Genomic DNA, 19638 nt, shown 5'->3' on the forward strand with positions numbered 1-19638 from the left:
TCCATTAGATGGGAAACCATAAAAGAAATGTTCAAACTGTAAAAAATATATAATAAACTAACCATAAAATTCCCCCCATGACCTGTATTTCAATCTTAACAGCTCTTAGTGTACAAGTTGCGTGTGTGTTTTTAAAATATCTATCTATCTATCTATCTATCTATCTATCTATCTATCTATCTATCTATCTATCTATCTATCTATCTTAGTTTTATGTCTGCTTTCGGTATACATGGAGAAATGAATGATTTGAACACCTGAATATCAAGTACAAATTCACTGTTATATGACACAATGTCTTTATAACACATAATGCCATGTCTTTATCTCTTAAAAATGGTAAATCTCATTGTGTGTCATGCTTTATTTCACTACTGCCCAGATATATAAAAACCATGAAGCGAAGACAATACAAGAACAGGGTAAACAATTCTCCAAACAAACTACTCAGTGGATCAGTATGGTGAGTTTTAGTCTACTTTTAAAGGTAAGTTGATATTGTGATAAAGTACACTGTAGTTTGTGTTGACAAACAGCTTTATTAAAGGTCAAAGTTATATTAAGAAAAATAGCTTGCATTCAAGTAAAATTGTGATTGGTGCTGGGACCTGTCGAATAGTAAAACTGTCAGTAAGGGACAACTTCAGAAAAGTGTCAGAGTTTCAGCAACAGTATTGCTCCTTTTATTTAGTCACAAGCATTGTAGCAACCTGTTAGCTCAGCTAAATGTTGCTAAATACACGTAAATAAAAAAATACACATGTATACACATACAATGCAAATATACATAGTCGTACGGTATATGGACTCTGCTATAAACTCTGAATTCACTAATTACAAGTTACAACACAACAACAGCTAAAACATCACTTTACATAGAATGTCTAAATCTAGTTTCCTGTGTTTTGAATGAAGTGTGAAAGAGGACAAAACACAAATATCAATACAGCAGCTTACAACTCTAAACAGAAGAGCAAATAAAACAGCTAAAACCATTTCAATGAAATAAATAAGCATTTATAATCAAGTTGTTCCTCTTGAAACATTTTAGTACATGAATGCAACAAATATTAAGGCACTTAAACTTAAAAATATGCTTTTCTTGCTGCCTTAAAATTCTAAGTTGTCTAAAGTTGCACTGCACTAGACCAGTAGATATCTAGTCACTGTGTCAAATTGAATCCTCTGTATCTGTTACACAGTCCGTCATTATAAAAACATTTTATGGACAGTCATCAAAGTGTCACACGTATTATATTGTACAATTTTGAAATCTTCAACATGGCTTAAAAAATTTCATTTTGGCATTTTTTTTTAAAATTCAAATATTCATTTGTGATCCATTCAAAATATGTACATGACAAAGTTTTGTCATTTAACTCTATTCAGTTTTGGAGCATAGTTTCTACAGTATTAACTCTGGAAACTTTCTGATAAATCTGTACTTACATATTTTTGAAATAACTTTTATATGATCAAATTACCAAATCTTTCAACTCATAATTTTAAGTCACAAGACTTGAACTCAGGATTGTAAGATCTGAAGCTAAAAAGTAGCATTTTGTTGAAACAGACTAATACATCTATATACAAAGAGCTGATGAATAAAGATGAGTAGATTTCACTAAATTACACTCTGAGTTTTTACAGTTTCGAAGGAAAAGGAAAACAACAGAAGAGCTACTTTGCAACAAGCTTTTAAGGGACTTGTGTACAAAATAACAAGAACAGGGGTGAGTGGAGAACACTATTCAATAGACCAATCAGTACAGGAGGCAAGAACATGAAATGCATGGTGTTATGGAATAATTCTGCAAACTGGGGGATTGTCAGACAGCATAGACACGATATCATGATTCCAAATTGACTGGCTGTACTGCGCATGTGCTTGTAGGTTGGTCTTCTTGCATTTGATTGATGCCTAGTCTCCTTTTCTTGGTGGCAACACTTGGGGAATGTCGCCATTGCACCGTGACTGCTGCTGCTCCTCCTGTCTGGCTGCATTGGGCAGGGAGAGCGCAGGCATGGCTGCAGTCTGTGTATCAGAAGCCTTTTCACTAAGACCAGCTTTTAGGGCAGCAGCGAGAAGGCCACCGCCACCTGCTGGAGCGGCAGGAGTAACGCCAGCTGTGTTGGGATCAGCTGCAGCTCCTGGTGCGAGGCCAGCGGCGGCAGAATCCCCCTGCTCAGACGCTCGAAGTCTCTTCATGAGGGTGGTTACTCTGACAGCTTTCTGTGAATATTAAAAACAAAATATTTGTTCACATGACGTGACAACATACAGCAAAAATTACAACTTTCTCTGGAAAAATATACATTCAAAAGTTTGGGGTCACCCAGGCAATTTCATATTTTCCAAGAAAACTCACATTTATATACATGTTTACCACATAATTGTACAAGGGTTTTCTAATCATCAATTAATCTTTCAACACCATTAGCTAACATGATGTAGCATTAGAACACAGGAGTGATGGTTGCTGGAAATGTTCCTCTGTACCCCTATGGAGATATTCCATTAAAAATCAGCTGTTTCCAGCTAGAATAGTCATTTACCACATTAACAATATCTAGATTGCATTTCTCATCAATTTAAAGCTATCTTCACTGAAAAAAAAGAGATTTTATTTCAAAAATAAGGACATTTTGAAGTGACGACAAACTTTTGAACGGTAGTGCGTAAAAATACGTTTTTAAACAGTATAAAGTCAAATGGGGGCCCTTAAATATATGATTTGGAAGCTTTTAACATGAGTCTGTGCTGGTTACAAAAATGGGGATGAAAAACAATGTAATGTAGGGCTAAAAATACGACTGCACTAGTTGCTTGCAGTCAATAGAGTGTAGACATGTAGACAGTGTATATCAGTGGTTATATTATGAGTATAGAAAATCCAGATGTCAGTTGGGAACCTGTAATATGTGTCATAAATACTGATATATAAGAATAAATAAATTCCTATATGACATGTTGTATATGAGAAGCATTACCTTCCACTTGGCTTTGGCAAAGTTCTTTTCAATTTGTGCACAAACACCATCCTTGATGTTCTTGTCAGAGGCAGCATTTCCAGAAATCCTAAGAAACGGAACAAAAGAACAATTTTCTCTAGCACAATATAATAATTGTGCTACCTATTTACCAAGATTTAAAAAAGTTGGGCAGGACAATTTGTTTTCGATTTATTTTAATAACTTTCTTTTTTCTCTCTCTTACCATTCATGGGCTATAGCTTCCTGTGCTGTCAATCGCTGATCTTGTTCCACTTCCATCAAAGATGCCACTATATTTTTGGCTGTAAAACACAAGAAACAGTAATAATTTGCTTTTTGGACCCTGGACACATAATTTGTGATAACAGACATGCTACAACATTCTTAAATCAGATGATTATCTCTTACCAGAATCTGAAATATCGTCCCAGTATGGAGAGTCAAATTCATAGTCCCCTGACAAAATCTTGAGGAACAGATTCTTATCACGACTATCAGAGTCATCTTCATCACCGTCATCATAGAAAGGAGGGTTCCCAGACAAACTAAGAAGATAACATTAAAGAACAAGACTTTTTTTTTTAGGTAAAACGCTTGACTGGACTGCAGATAAAATAATTTGGGGAGCATTACTGAGCACTCACAGAATATACATGATGACGCCTATGGCCCAGCAGTCCACAGGTCTTCCATATCTCTGCCTCCCAACCACCTCAGGAGCTACACGTGAAAATAGGCTTTACATATTTTGATGATACAACAAAGCTTTATGTAAAATGATCAAGGTTTGCTTCTTTTGTTGGAAGATTAAACATCATTTCAACAAATTCAGTAGAAAACTTATTTACGGTAATTGATCTAAAATAAGGTGTTATGTGACTCACCAAGATAGTCAGGAGTCCCACATGGGTCCCTAATGAGTCCATTTTCCAGTTTAGCCAACTGGAAGTCACTGATAACAATTTTGGAGTGCTTCAAACGATTAAAGTACACCAAGTTCTCCAGCTGCATGAGAAGCAAAAAGGTTTATTAAACTTAAAAGCATCTGATCTTATCTAAATACAGCATTTCATGTCTGTAAAGGAGATTACAAGGTTGTTCATTTTTTCAGCAGTGTATTTGGCCTGTGGTGAAATGCGGCTATTTCTCACTAGGTGTCAGCAGTGAAGTGTACCTTCAGGTTTCTGTGGACGATTTTCAGAGAGTGCAGGTAAGCTACAGCCTCCAACACCTGCCGCATAACATTGCTGGTGTCCCTCTCCGAGTAGTAGCCTTGATCTAAGATCCAGTCAAAGACCTCCCTTCCTGTGGCTCTGATGAGATGGAACATCCAGATATAAAACATGTCAGTTGCTGGTAAATTCAAAAAACTAACAACAAATATATTTAATAATCACATGTTGAGTTATAAATTAGCTGTATAACATTTGCAGTTATAGTGTGTGCAAAAATGTCTTTCAAATGCCTCAGCAGTACTCACAGCTCCAGGAAAAGGAAATACTCCTTCTTAGTTTCAAAAGTGTCAACCAGCTGAAGGATGTTATGATGTTTAATCCTTTGAAAAACAGGAAAAATGGCAGAAGAGAGTATTGGGATTTAGGGGAAATGGAGGGATGTGAGGTTAAATGAGCAATAACAGGAAGTATCTAGAAGAAAGCAGCAACATAACTCCCATGTCAGATATTCGTGACTGCTAAAGTAACACTGATAATTCACCAGAGATTTTTTTTTTTCACACTTGTCAAAAACCACCAGTATGGCTTCACCACAGTGCCGTCCATCTGAGGCTGGAGCTGTAAAATACCGACTGGTTTGCCTGAAGCTTCACACAACTAGTTCCAAATCACCATAATGATATTCAGGCATTAGGCCTCTAGCCTTCATAAATAATAAATAAATTCTTGATTTTATTGGTTCTGGGCCATGCATGTTGATTTCTATAATTTATTTTCATATACTGGTGATGTTGGCCTTTAGAATGACTTATTCTTGGTGCAAATACGACGACACCGCAAAAATAAATTTTCAAGACATGGCAATACTTCAGTCTCTCTCACAAGACTTGAAAGATGAGACTTGTAGTAGTATTTGCTTAGGGATTCTCAACAAATCAAATGAAACTACCAAAACCAAAACTAATGTGGTATAGTTCCTAATACTTTCCAACTTCCCAACCTGGCACTGAGGCCTATTTGCTCCTGCTGCTGGTATCTAAAAAAAAAACCAAACTAGCTAACAAACTGCTTTAATTAAAACAACACTGCTTAGTAATTTTGTCAAACAGTTAACAAACAAGATTAAAGTAATATATTTATTGGAGACCATCGTCATCTGCAGACTGGGTGTGTTAATAAATATTTACTGCAACAGTGCACGTGGAATTGACTCAAAATAAACTAAGTCCCGTGTTTTATGGTAATGTCTTGTAATGTGGTGCAATAGGAGTTTAATAATGTGTTTGTAACAGTTTTTGGACAACAGCGGAATTCTATATCACAAAGGTAAAAGCTATATCAAAATTTAGGTGTACAATCATCACTTAATTGGTCTTTTCATCAGATTTGTTGATAATAAATGCATCTACAATATCACAAGACTGAAATAGAGTCGATTGGAGAAAACTGAAACAAACAAACAATATCTCAGTTCACCAGATACAAGCAAGGTTTAGTTCCAGAGTCCCAGAACTTTCCTTAGGATAAAACTATTGTTCTCACAGTATTCATAACTTCAGTGTTTGGCTTTTGCCTTGCTTTTTTTTAAATATTTGGCTCAGCTGTAGACATCACTTTACTGAATTTCTGGGATTATGTTTTATCTCAACACCAGGACAGTGCCTCAGACAAGTCACTTCTATAACGTCTAGTCCAACACTTTACTTACATCTTTAGGATCATTATCTCATTCTTGGCAGCTTTCCTCACTTTCCTTCCATCCTTTTTGTGGAACTTTTTACATGTGTACATTTTCAAGGTGTTCCTATCCTTCGCCCGAAATATCTCACAAAACTCCTCTCTGTGAAAACGACAAAAAAGGCAAACATGTCATATTTTGAGTCAAACAATTTTAAGATTCTCTGCATAGTTGTTGGCATTCATTAGAACGTAGATGAACTTACGATTTAACAATCTGTCCAAGGTCATATTTGTCGGTCACCTCTGAGGGACTGTTGTAATCCTTCTTCTCCCCGAGTGTCAGACAACCAAATGGCATGGCAGCTCGTGCCCTAGCCAGGGAAAGTCCTGCCACAACACAACCTGCCAACAAAGTGCAACACAGTGGAGTTACCTGAACAGTATAGCTTCTTTTTGACAGACAGTTACACAGTCCAAAGTAGATCGGAACACATGTGCGAACCTGAACAAGAAACAACCTAATCTGCAGCTGTTGCCTCATTACCAAGCATCATAAAAAATACATTATTGCAAATATATTGTGTAAACCTGCACCACTAATTGCTTCAGAGAGAAATAAAACAGTGTCATTAATGTTACCAATAGAATGCAAGGAACTGTTGCTCGGTGATGCACTTCACACAAAATGAATGCAGTAAATCAGCGTACACATTTACAGAGAGCAGACAGGATGCACAATTATTTCTTTCTCTCAAGCCTTCCTGGTCATACATCTGAGAGCAGGTAAATGTAATTGAGCTTGTGGGAGACAATTACTCCACATTATCACAAGAGCAACACAACATACGATTGAAAATTTCAACAGCATAATCTTTTTCAGTGAACTCTGTGGGGCCGCAAAGCTTGTTTCCTCCCAATCTGCAGTGAGTCAGCCGTGCACTGCAGCAGCATCCTTGATGTGTGTGCTTCCATAGTTAAAAACATGACCCCATGCTGTAGCTGTACCTCTTGTCTTTCTTTTTATATTTTGATAGACTCTTGAAAGTTAACAAAAGCTATTAACTTGCCAGCTCTGCAGGAACAAGTGTAAAAGAGTTTTGTGTTTTAAGCGGCAAGGTTGTAACTACTCGTGGTTATGATGACGTGCACATATACCTTAGAACAGTCCTCAGTATGGCACTCAAGTACGTTTCATCAGCTAATGGGTAAAATAAATGGGAGGACATGTTTGAAAAGGGAGTCTTCTTTCTTTTTCTTCAAAAGAAAGTAGATTGTGTAGAATGTGTGAATTTAAATGGACCATATTGAAGGGTAGTGCATGATCACATAACTGATGCTGTGATTAATGCACACTCCAAGCTTGCAGTACCTGTTTTATAATCTGTAGTCAAGTGTCTAACAAATAGGGGTGGCTTACATGGATAAAATGAAAGTATAAGTTGTCTATCATAATATACTATGTTGCTGTAAAATTTAAAAATCTGTTTCAGATAAACCAGTGGATTGAATTTCACAACAATTAAACTACATCATTGCCAGGATGTATGAACCAACATAGTGAAATACATGTATGTTAGGTTTAATATAGTCTGTCACACTGGATGTAGTTTGCAGGTGTAAGTCTGACACTGACTGCTTTCAGTCTGCTGTTTCTTTCCCTTCTGCTGTCTTTGTGTTGCCGTTTTCAAAATCCCTTTCACTACAGCAATCAACAACCTCTAAACTAGCAACCTACCACAATAAAAATAAGTTTTGCAGGAGGTTTGGATTGCGTTGTTATGTAGTCTTGCTTGTTTTTTGTTTGTGTGCTTGTGTTGCCTTTCTGTCAATTAGCCATTTTTATGACAGAATTCCCTCAACAAATCACTAGATACTCTGTAAGTACGAGCTAGACATTACTAAAGGACTAGATAACACAGCAAATGCTGGCGGCAAAAAGATTCATATCATCTCTCAGTAAAGTCCTAATGTCTCCTAACCTATGACTGAATACATGATCAGACAAACTAAACCAACCGACCGACCGATCGACCGACTGACTGACATATAACAACATAAATACCTCGACTACAAAATAAATCTCTGCATACAGCATAACATTTCTAACTGTAGACAGCAAAAAGTCCAATAAATTAAATTCACCCACATGAAGTCCTTTAGCACATTTCTATGCCAGTTTTACAGCCTGGCTACATAACCCTGCTGGTTTTTCTTTTTTTTATCACGGAAATTGGAGAACTCTCCCGGACACAGGGTGATCTAACACTGGCCGATTTGCTACAACATGTTTTTCAGAGCAACATGCATCTTTCGCTTGGTGCTGTTTATATGCTTGCTTTTTTATAGATATTGTTTTGTATTTTTAGTGGAAGCAGCTACGTGTGAAAGCTTTCATGAGTTCACTTTTTGGTTGCGATTAATTGCATTTTAGACCTTGAACTCAAACTTTTAATAATATAATTACACATCATTTTCCATTTGTGTGACCTGACTTGTTGCATCTGCACAGAAGAATACAATGCAGTTTCACAATTGGCAGTTACATTAATGGTGACATAGCATGCTTGTATGGAAAAAAGACTCCTATTTTTTGGCAGGCCTTACGGTAGAGATGGCAGCCAGTGCAGAAGAGTGGGAGTACAGAGCTTCTGACTGAGGTGTTGTCTGTAGCCTCAGTCAAAACCAGAGGCAGATATATCTCCCAGCTATAGCATCCAGTAGTACAAGAAAGTGTGATCATGCATTGTAAAAATGGAATCTGAAGAATGCACATGTTAAGAGGATGGTCTATCATTGTACTTTATTACTATTTATTGCTTAAGAGCAGATCATAAATCAAGAGAAAGCCCTTGAGTCAAAGACAGTGGGCTGAGAATGAGTGTGTTACTGTTCACAAGGGGACTCATTACTGTGTAATCCAGTCTCCACAAATCTCTGTTGTGGAGATAATGCAGTGTGCTGTAAGTGAATTTCTGGGATATTATAACTAAAGCAAGTCTGTTTTCACTGATACTGACTAAATGTATCCTACTGCTTTTGATTTTCAGACAGCAGAGAGAAGAAAACAATCATTTGTGGTCCGTTTTCATACATCCCTTTACACTGACAGGACACTGAAGCAGCTAGAGGTGGCCTTTTGCTAACATGAACTATATCAACATGTCCGTGTAAGGTGGCCCTATGGTAAGGCACCATTTTCTGTATCCTATCTATATCCATAGATATCTATATCCACTCCCTTGCTGTAAAAGGCTTTGGATTTGGCTTCATGCCACACCATTTGTCTCCATATAGATTTGAAACAACAAAATATAACCCAGTTTTCTTACAGCTCCTCATGTGCAATAACATGATGTGAACATCTTTTCTATGGAAAGCTTTGTGAGTGCAATAACAGAAATGTAGCACTACTATTCTCTATAGCTGAAGGTACAATTCTATCCACTGTGTGTGTCCTTCAGCTGGGTACATTATCATGTCACATCTACACATGTGAACAGTGCACAGAGCCTTTATTATATCTTTATTTTTTTCTGAAATGTCTGTAACATCTACATTTCCCTGGTGAGGCATCAATAGTTTATCTTTATCTATAAATTTATTTCATCTCATCGCATCTCATCTCATTTTATCTTATCATGTCTTTAACTAAATGTATTAGTAATAATAACAATTATAAATGCTACATTTCTGGTTTGATTCCAGCAACAGACTTGTGCTGCATGATATATACTTTTGTTTCCCTCCAGTTTTCACAAAAAGGCAAAAACGCCGCTATAAATAATCCCACCCTGCAACCGACAGCGCTGTGTTCCAGTTAATTTTATATGAATTTGAATGCAAGTATGCTATGCAAGTTACCAGTTTCTAAGTCTCTATTCATTTATGTATTAAAAACTAAATCACCTACCATTCTTGCAACAAGCCGCATGCAATTTAATCACGATAAAATGCTGTGGGAGGTCAGCTAGGAGTAGCCAAAGGGATCAAGCCTTTCTGTTCAGCCATTACTTTTATTATTCAAGTGCATGCTGGACAATGACTTAACTCAAGGTTGTTTTTTTCCAGAAGTATGCACAGATAAAGACAAAGTTTCCCTGAGGTGAGTGGAAGGAGACAGAGAATACTGTAAACTACTAAAACACAGAGTCCCTCTCTTTCTGCAGAGCTGTAGCACAAATAATTCCATGTTTCAGTTTTCCATTTGCCTGTTCAAAAGACATACTCCCTCTCTGTCCTAAAGGAGAGAGCTGTCAGCTCACCATTAGTCAGGAGTACAGCGAGCATTTGGGAGATATGCTGCAGCTGAAAAATATTGTCTGCATGAATGCTGCAAGAACAATACCCAGACTGTCCATTAGTGTTTTTTGGCTCGCACTTAGATTCATACAACTGTGCTGTCTGGGTATCAGAATTATTTAGTTTCATAATGCATGCCTCACTTGTGGGCCATGGTATTCAGACTAACAGAAGTAAACTGTACGTAAGCACAGAAACACACATGTTCTTCCGTGATGCTGTTGCAAAGTGAATTCAGTCAGCAGTCACTATTGTCAAATTTGAAATTCCCTGAACAACGACTAAGCGACAAACATAATGTCGGACCAGAGTCTTCAGCAAACAGCATTTCATCTCAGGTAGCGATGGGCCTCTTTGGTGTATACGAGTGGCCTCTTTTTCTCAAAATAACAACACTACCATCAGCTACTTCAGCAAACAATACCATGAATGCCAAACAGAATTAAGAAGTAAGGCTGATGTCTGACCATATATTGCATTCACCAGACCTCCCAGTGAATCACAGATCCCTACACCTGTTCCCAGAAGCTTGACTCACAGTACCGCGGTGCACCAAACACTAAATAGTATGATAAGTCAGACAGAATTTTGTGCACACTTGTTTCCCCCTCCTTCTTTTTCCCCTTTCAAAGCTATCTTTGAGATAAAAGGCTGTTCTCCTTCACCAGAAGAAGAAGAAAAAAAGATAGGAGGCATTTGACTATTGCTGAATCAGAGGTCTTTTATCTTTGCCTTTTGAAAGATCTGAATGAAGTGCTCTTCATTAATGGAAATGGAAATGCTGTTTCAAATTAAGACTGTCGCAGAGCTCAGCATTAAGGAAACTTAACAGTGGACACCCTTGGGGGACAATGACAAAGGCAGAGCTGTTTGATTTGATAAGCAGATTTTCATGACCAGCTCATTTTTCAGCTGTATAAAGTGGGTAAAAACTCTTCAGTATAGTTTATTTACGACAAGCCTCAGAGTGACAGGTATCTTGGGTATCTGGGGCACTGTGCACACCAAAACAGAGAGAAGGGTTCAAATGTTCTCTAGGTCCTTCACGATGTGTTTGTGGGTGTTACAGGATTTAAAAAATAATTTAAAAAAAGAAATTGTTAATTAGCCAGTAAAGAAAATAGCCATAGCAAGTATACCTGCATAACACCAATATTGTAAATAATGAGACCATTCTATGAAGACATGATTTAGGGATACAGAAATAAAAATGAATTTAGTAATCTGACGTTGAAGAATATAATGCTGTCATCTCACAATGTCCTCCTGTTTTCTTATTAAGGTTAGAAAATGAATTGCATAGATCTGGACCACAGTACCAGCTGGATACTGATACACACGTGGACAAAATTGTTGGTACCCCTCAGTTAAAGAAGGAAAAACCCACAATTCTCACTGAAATCACTTGAAACTCACAAAAGTAACAATAAATAAAAATTTATTGAAAATTAAATAATCAAAAACAGCCATTACTTTTGAATTGTTGATTAACATAATTATTTAAAAAAAACAAACTAATGAAACAGGCCTGGACAAAAATGATGGTACCTCTGTAAAAGATTGAAAACTATTTGACCAGAGTGACATGATTAACTCAGGTGTGTCATTTAATTGACATCACAGGTGTTTCCAAACTCATAATCAGTCAGTCTGCCTATTTAAAGGGAGACAAGTAGTCACCCTGCTGTTTGGTGAAAAGGTGTGTACCACACTGAACATGGACAACAGAAAGCGAAGGAGAGAATTGTCCCAGGACATCCAAAAAAAAATTATAGACAAACATCTTAAAGGTAAAGGCTATAAGACCATCTCTAAACAGCTTGAAGTTCCTGTGACAACAGTGGCTCATATTATTCAGAAGTTCAAGACCCACGGGACAGTAGCCAACCTCCCTGGACGTGGCCGCAAGAGGAAAATTGATGACAAATTGAAGAGATGGATCGTTCGAATTGTATCCAAAGAGCCCAGAGCAACCTCCAAAGAAATTAAAGGTGAACTCCAAGGCCAAGGTACATCAGTGTCAGATCGCACCATTCGTCGTTGTTTGAGCCAAAGTGGACTTCATGGGAGACGACCAAGGAGGACACCACTGCTGAAAAAAACTCATAAAAAAGCGAGACTGGAATTTGCAAAAATGCATGTTGACAAGCCACAAAGCTTCTGGGAGAATGTCCTTTGGACAGATGAGACCAAACTGGAGCTTTTTGGTAAGGCACATCAACTCTATGTTCATAGACTCAAAAACCAAGCATACGAAGAAAAGAACACTGTCCCTACGGTGAAACATGGAGGAGGCTCAGTAATGTTTTGGGGCTGCTTTGCTGCATCTGGCACAGGGTGTCTTGAAAGTGTGCAAGGTACGATGAAATCTGAAGACTATCAAGGCATTCTGGAGAGAAATGTGCTGCCTAGTGTCAGAAAGCTTGGTCTCAGTCGCAGGTCATGGGTCTTCCAACAGGACAACGATCCAAAACACACAGCCAAAAACACCCAAGAATGGCTGAGAGAAAAGCGTTGGACTATTCTAAAGTGGCCTTCTATGAGCCCAGATCTGAATCCCTTTGAACATATGTGGAAGGAGCTGAAACATGCCATTTGGAGAAGACACCCATCAAACCTGAGACAACTGGAGCTGTTTGCTCATGAGGAGTGGGCCAAAATACCTGTTGACAGCTGCAGAACGCTCATTGACAAATACAGAAATCGTTTAATTGCAGTGATTGCCTCAAAAGGTTGTGCAACAAAATATTAAGTTATGGGTACCATCATTTTTGTCCAGCCCTATTTCATTAGTTTGTTTTTTTAAATAATTATGTTAATCAACAATTCAAAAGTGATGGCTGATTTTGATTATTTAATTTTCAATAAATTTTTATTTATTGTTACTTTTGTGAGTTTCAAGTGATTTCAGTGAGAATTGTGGGTTTTTCCTTCTTTAACTGAGGGGTACCAACAATTTTGTCCACGTGTGTATATTACAATACAGGACTAAAATGTCTATTAACCTATATATACACCTGTGATGTTTCATCTCAGACATTCATAACTGGTATCATTTTTTCGAATAACAGCAAAAATATGGATGGCAGTTGCACAGATGTTTACTAACCCTGTGGACCATTAGAATTTTACACTAAAACCGGTTTAACTGTAAAAACCTCTGACACTGTTGGTTAGGCTCTGAGGGATGATGCATCCTGACATGTTCTACACATGTTGTCATGTTTTTGACAAAAAGTGGAAAATTTGCAAAGTGGGATTATGTCTGAGGTCATAAAACTGACAGTAATTGGTTTGGAATGCAAATATTTCATGTTTTTTGAGTTGTCACAATTGTCCAATTAACCTTAGAGATGACACTGAATGGCCTAATAAGTGTGCACTTTATTAGTTTATTTTTGCCGGTCCAAAGGAAGAACATTACAAATAAATGTTTAAAAAAAACTGTCCCAGACATTGACGCTTGTTGCAAATGTAACAGAATTCTAATCTAAAACTTAAAAGAATTTCACCATGGGGATCAATACATTATTTCCATTCTATTCTATTCTATTCTATTCTATTCTATTCTATTCTATTCTATTCTATTCTATTCTATTCTATTCTATAATGTGTTAAATAATTGAAGTTCAATATACTGACATAAAAGAAATCATAAATGTTCTAAATGTCAGATGTGTGTGTTTACTGATCTCAGCTTGTGAGATTTTTTTTCTTTATTTTTTAATTCAGTGGAAACTGACTTTCTGTAATCATCCAGATGGATTGCTTTCTTACTTCTAAACACCATAATTGATATAAACCTGCTGAGTCACGCTGATCAACTGAGATGAAAAGTGGATGACGTGTTCTCATTTTCCCCAAAGCAGGAGCTCATTTTTATGGATTTGTTTACTGTTGTCTTCACTTACTGTCTGATGAGGGTCCTACTAGCCCACTTTGTAAGTTCCCAGTGTGAAATATGCAAGCGTGAGTGTGTAGGAGGATATTTATGAACTAACAAAAGAAATTTCTCCGGCGTCTCCTGAATTCAGTTTGAGGGCACACAGTCTGTCTCAGCTTAGATTTTCTGTGGACTAAAGAGTAGAAATGTTTGCTTTTAGATTTGTGTCATTAAGGTTTGTGTGTGACATTTTAGACACATGATTATATACAAGTGTCCTTTTTTTTTAAATAAATATTTTTAGGTTGCTATTTTAGAATTGGATTGTTGGTCAAAGCCATGTGAGACAGTGGCAGCAGGCCAGAGTTGTGGATTTGGCCACAGCTGAGCCTCTTCAAAGGGAAACTGCTTGGTGACAGGGGGCAGATGGTAGTGATGATGTTTGGGCCAATTTTTATAAGCTTGTATTACTTCATTTATGATTTAAATGTCCCTCATGAAAAACACACATATAGATTTCTCATTTTCAAGGACATTTTATCTGAAATGAACAGAGGTGAAGAAGTGCATTTGTTCTTCACCAACTAAGTCCACAGAGGGAGGGAAATTCTTGATGAGTATGAATCAATTCTCTTTTGTGCTCGCTTCTGCAATGCACTGAGTCTACCATTCATCTCTTCTCTCAAGCATCACTGGCTCATCTGACCAGTTTCTTCTGATGTTGTTTTGTTGCCATGGTTTCCAAGTGCTACTGTATGCACCGTGGTACTGTCTGTGCAGAACAGCTCTCTGCGTACTCATTGCCATCACCGCCCAAGACCACTGCCACTTCATGTAACTCCATGTACTGTTTACATGTTTACAAAAACAAACCTACAAGGCATATTCACCACGTTAATAATAATAATAATAATCCATCACGTGAACACAGACAACACAAGGCATGTCCCAGTTATCTGACAGCTACTTTACCTTAATACACCACGACACAGGTAGACAACACATTCAGTTCAGTGTAAAGCCTGTTACATAAACAAAAAGACCTTAACTCTGTTCTAAAAAAAACATTTAAAACACACACACACACACACACACACACACACACACATATACATATATATATATATATTTATATATACAGCGCCCTCCATAATTATTGGCACCCCTGGTTGAGATGTGTTAAAAGCCTTAAACTGAATTTTTATTGCAGAAGCATACTCGCACACTGACAACTGTAGAAAAATGTATTATAGGAGAAGCTTAGGTGCTGTTTTCTTGGCAAAAGGGGGTTGTACAAAATATTAACATCAGGGGTGCTAAAAATTGTGGCACACATGATTTGATGTAAAAGAATTATTTCTTAATGTGTGATTTTTTTCTTCCTTTTCCCCATTGAATAAATTGTGGCCCTATATTATTTAGAAAAAAATGAATTTATTAGAAGCTAAAGAATCTTAACCAGGTGTGCCAATAATTACGGAGGGCACTATCTATCTATCTATCTATCTATCTATCTATCTAGCTATCTAGCTATCTATCATATATATAGATAGATAGATAGATAGATAGATAGATAGATAGATAGATAGATAGATATGATGTGTGGTGACAACTTCACTTCATAAGGTTATGTTCAGTCTTTAAATGTTCATGAATAAGCCATAAATCTTTCCTTTAGTATCAGTCAGTAAACCTTCTACAAGTGTTGCAACACAAGGTCTCTTCTCACCGCATCACAAGCCTGTTTTTCTCTGCATCAAACCAACTGGCTGCACAGCAGGGCTTCCCAAACTTTTGTGCACTATTTTCAAATAAGCTCCTGCACTTGGATCATTTCTGATTGATCCAAGTGCATGTCTCCAAAATGATGAAATGAAACAGTGAAATTCTCAGACGAACCCTTAGAAGGTGCGCGCACACACAGACACACACACACACACACACACACACACACACACACACACACACACACACACACACACACACACACACACACACACACACACACACACACACCTTCATGGCTCTCTGTTCTGCAGAACACAGTCACTGTCACTACTCGCCCTCCTTCTGCTCAAGTGTTATGACACGTCAAAGCCCTCGTCCTCCTTCTGGAGTGGATGAAGTGGTGGGGAAGTAAGTGGGGATCGCAATCTTAGAAGCTCGCTATGTGTTGAATGCTGACAAATAATGACAAGGAAGCAAGGACACCACGAGACTGTTAAAATGTGAACTCAAAAAGTGCTGCAGTCTGAGTGCAGATGGACATGCCTTATGTAAATCCGAGAGCGCAGCTTGAGCAAATCTTCATGAACTGCAGGTGTGACGCTCATTTTGTGAATTAACTTGAGTTATAATGAGGAGAATCCATAAAGTTGGTTTTAACTGCAAAGGCACCGATTGCAGACAGCCCTGGAAATTTGCAATCAAGCTCACGGCTCCGACAGGTACAAATATTTGCGCACGACTGACATTTGTTTGCTGCAGGTTTCTTAAACAACCTCCAATATTATCAAAAACATGTTTCATTGCACGAAAAGTTTTTCCCCTCTTGCTTGCACGCTTTTTCGGCAGATTAAGAGAAAAGCTGCAAATAAATCTCGGAGAACATTCAACATTCTTCACTTCTCGCCTTTTTCACAGCAGTGTTTTTGCAGTTGCGCTCACTTACCTTCAGTGAAGTCCACTGGGAATACTCCAAGCCCTTTGTGTTGTATGTTTTTCCTGGTGCCGCTTCACTTTTCTTCGGATGCTTCCTCTGGTGTTGCAGGCAGCGTGCTCTCACTGAGATCCTCCAGCATTTCCAACAAGTCAGCTTATCCACGGGAGTATTACGTGAACGTGCAGGCAGTGATGCAGGGAGGAGGGGAGGTGCGTGTGCGCGCGTGTGTGCGACGCACCACGATGTTTGATTGCGCGCATCATCGCATCAAATGTTGTGACAACATTATCATCATTCTTTATTATAATTATTATGTTGAAGTGAATGGAGCTGGTGGTGTTTGCATACCCAACCTCTGGTTTGCAGGAGGAATAAAAAACATTAAACAGAACAAGATATGTTTAAGTCCCTCTTAAAGTTACTTTCAGTCTGTCTAGGTTTAAATCTTAGCTGCAGTGATCTATTTGGAATCATTTGCAGAACTTCATTTCCCATGAATTCTTCAGTTTTTCTGCATAATTTTCAAAGTACCACATGCCACATACATTTTCAAACGTGTGCTTTAATAAATTACAGCATATTTAACAATGAAATCAAAATGTCTGTGTGGATTCTGTAGAGCTTCAGTAGAAGGCAACCAGACTTCTCTTTTTTTAATTGTAGAAGGTTTGAACTGACTGTTATGGATTTGCACCGATCAGGCATAGCATTATGACCATCTGCCTGTGTTAGTTTCCTTTATGCTGCTACAACTGCTCTGGCCCAGTGGGGCATGGCCACAGGACCTCTGGGGATGTCCTGTGGCACCAGTGAATTCTGTGGGTCCTGTGGTTTGCAGGGTGGGACATACCTAGATTAGGCTTAGCCTGGCACATCCCACAGACGCTCAATAAGATCTGAATCTGGGGAGTGTGGAACCCAGGCGAACACCTTCGCTCTGTCATGTTCTCTGGGCCACTCCTGAGAAGTTTTGGTGCTGTGTCAGGTTGCATTGTCCAGCTGACACGTGAGTCCTTGGTCCTTAAAAGATCATTAGCCATGTGTTTTGGGTGTCACAATAGGCATCTCGGACTCTCCGTTAGTCAGTAAGAACTGAAGAGGCCTCTTTGATGACATGTGAAGTGTCCAGTATTCTTCTACTGCAGCTCTTGAAAATGGTACAATATAAAGGCATACTGTGTTATTAAATAGTTGCATGACACTGCAGGAGCTGGAAAACACTGCTCAGCCTGACGTTATATAATGCAACAGACAAGGACTATGTCGATCCAACGCAGCATCACTAAGCAGCAGCATCACACAAGCATTACCTGCCACTCCATTAGAAAAACGCACCCTCTCTATGATACAGCTTGAAAATACTTTGATCCAAAATGTGCTCTATCATGGAATTTCAGGAGCTGTCACAACCCAACAATATATGGCAACAAAAAAGCGACTAATGGCAGACCATGCTGCTGATTTCTCTGCACTTTGATGGGCAAAGTGTGAAACTCTCAGAGATCAAAAATCCCACAGGCAACAACTGAGACAAAGCTTGTGTGAACCAGAAGCTCTCAACACCTGAGCTCATTGTCAATATCAGTGCTGGCTTTAGAAAGAGGGGAGATCTTCTTGATGGGGTTAAATGCATCCAAGAAATAGCTAAGTAGAGACTTTTGCCTTTTTAAAGACTATATTCTGATGCCTTTTAACTAGCTGTGATGGTCTCAAACAAGTTCATAGCCTGTACACACTCATTTACACAGGCTGTATCAGTTATCCAGATTTGATACGTGGCAAAAAGGAACCTGTGTTAAGCAAAGTTATGTTTTTTTTCTCTTGATCTGATATTAATACAGGGCTCCGGTCCCTAGAGATTTGATTAAATGAGGTAGAAACAACATTACCATTGACTTCAGCTGGTTCTATCCTCAACCTTTTCACTGACAATGTGAGTTTTGCTTGTGATGGTAAAATTGCTGAGAATGTGCAGGCTTGAAAATAAACATATATTTTACGGTGTCTGCAAAATTCTGTTTGTTTACTCACTGTGTTCTGTCATTTCAAAAGCTCGCCGAGTGCACAGAGAACTGCTCTGACCATCGGTAACACTTTGCAATTATGTACAGGTATACAGAGGATCTGCAGGAATTTCATCCGGTAGGCAGACTCTGTAGCACTGCCTTATGTAACAGGAGCGTCTCTTCGTTCCTAAAATGAGTAATGCCGCTAAAAGGCCATTGGGATAGCAGGAGAGAGAGATAGCGGTGGAGCATCTTTAACCTGCTCCCCACCTACCCACAAAAACACCTACTCTCTCTTTTCTCACTCCCTGTATCATATGGCGCTCCAGAATTCTGGCTGTCTTTCGCAGCAGAAGTTGTGCTGCATCACAAATCTGAATCCTGGAATTCCTTATATCACTGTTGGTATTTATAAACTGTCATAAGTTTCTAACCCCCCTCCAGTCCCCCTCTGCAGGAGGTAGTCAATCACTGCGTCAGCTGGTTGTTTCTTGTCATTGACACCTCCTCTCGAGATACAAATCTTGAATTTCAATGGGGAAAGGCAAGTGTTAAGAATGTAAAAGTGCACTTGGAAATGTAAATATATTCCTCACTGATGCAACAGCAACAGTAGCACAAAAGCAAGAGTGTTTGGGGAGTTTGTATCAAAAATAGAGCTTAGGTACACCCTGAAAATGGATATTCTTTAGATAAAAGGTGAAAAGGTGAGGTGTCTTCATTTTAGGAGACAGCCCTGAGTGGTTGAAGCACAGTCTACAACAAGTCATGGCCTTAAACCATGCATATTAAGACTTGTCACTTCCTGGTGTCCTGTCAAAGCAACCAAAGAACCAAAAGTCATTTCATCAGTGCATATATATTCTGCAAAATATGCTGCCACACCTCTGCTTCTCTGTGTTAATACCTGCATATCTATGTGCTTTGACACAGCTGCCA

At 38.4% G+C, this 19638-nt stretch overlaps 1 protein-coding gene across 1 annotated transcript; it reads right to left on the bottom strand.

Annotated features, from left to right (window-relative positions):
* Positions 1–654: 654 nt before the first annotated feature.
* camkva (CaM kinase-like vesicle-associated a) lies at positions 655–16879 on the bottom strand. The gene is made up of 11 exons (XM_051948312.1): positions 16703–16879; positions 6113–6251; positions 5878–6009; positions 4475–4549; positions 4169–4307; positions 3879–3999; positions 3639–3714; positions 3403–3539; positions 3218–3296; positions 2992–3079; positions 655–2233 (listed from the first exon to the last, which is right to left on the bottom strand). The coding sequence occupies exons 2-11, from the start codon at positions 6205–6207 to the stop codon at positions 1922–1924; spliced, it is 1254 nt and encodes a 417-aa protein (XP_051804272.1). The 5' UTR covers positions 6208–6251; positions 16703–16879; the 3' UTR covers positions 655–1921.
* Between the last annotated feature and the right edge of the window lie 2759 nt (positions 16880–19638).

Source organism: Acanthochromis polyacanthus, chromosome 5 (genome assembly GCF_021347895.1).
Source record: "Acanthochromis polyacanthus isolate Apoly-LR-REF ecotype Palm Island chromosome 5, KAUST_Apoly_ChrSc, whole genome shotgun sequence".
NCBI classification, from domain to species: domain Eukaryota; kingdom Metazoa; phylum Chordata; class Actinopteri; family Pomacentridae; genus Acanthochromis; species Acanthochromis polyacanthus.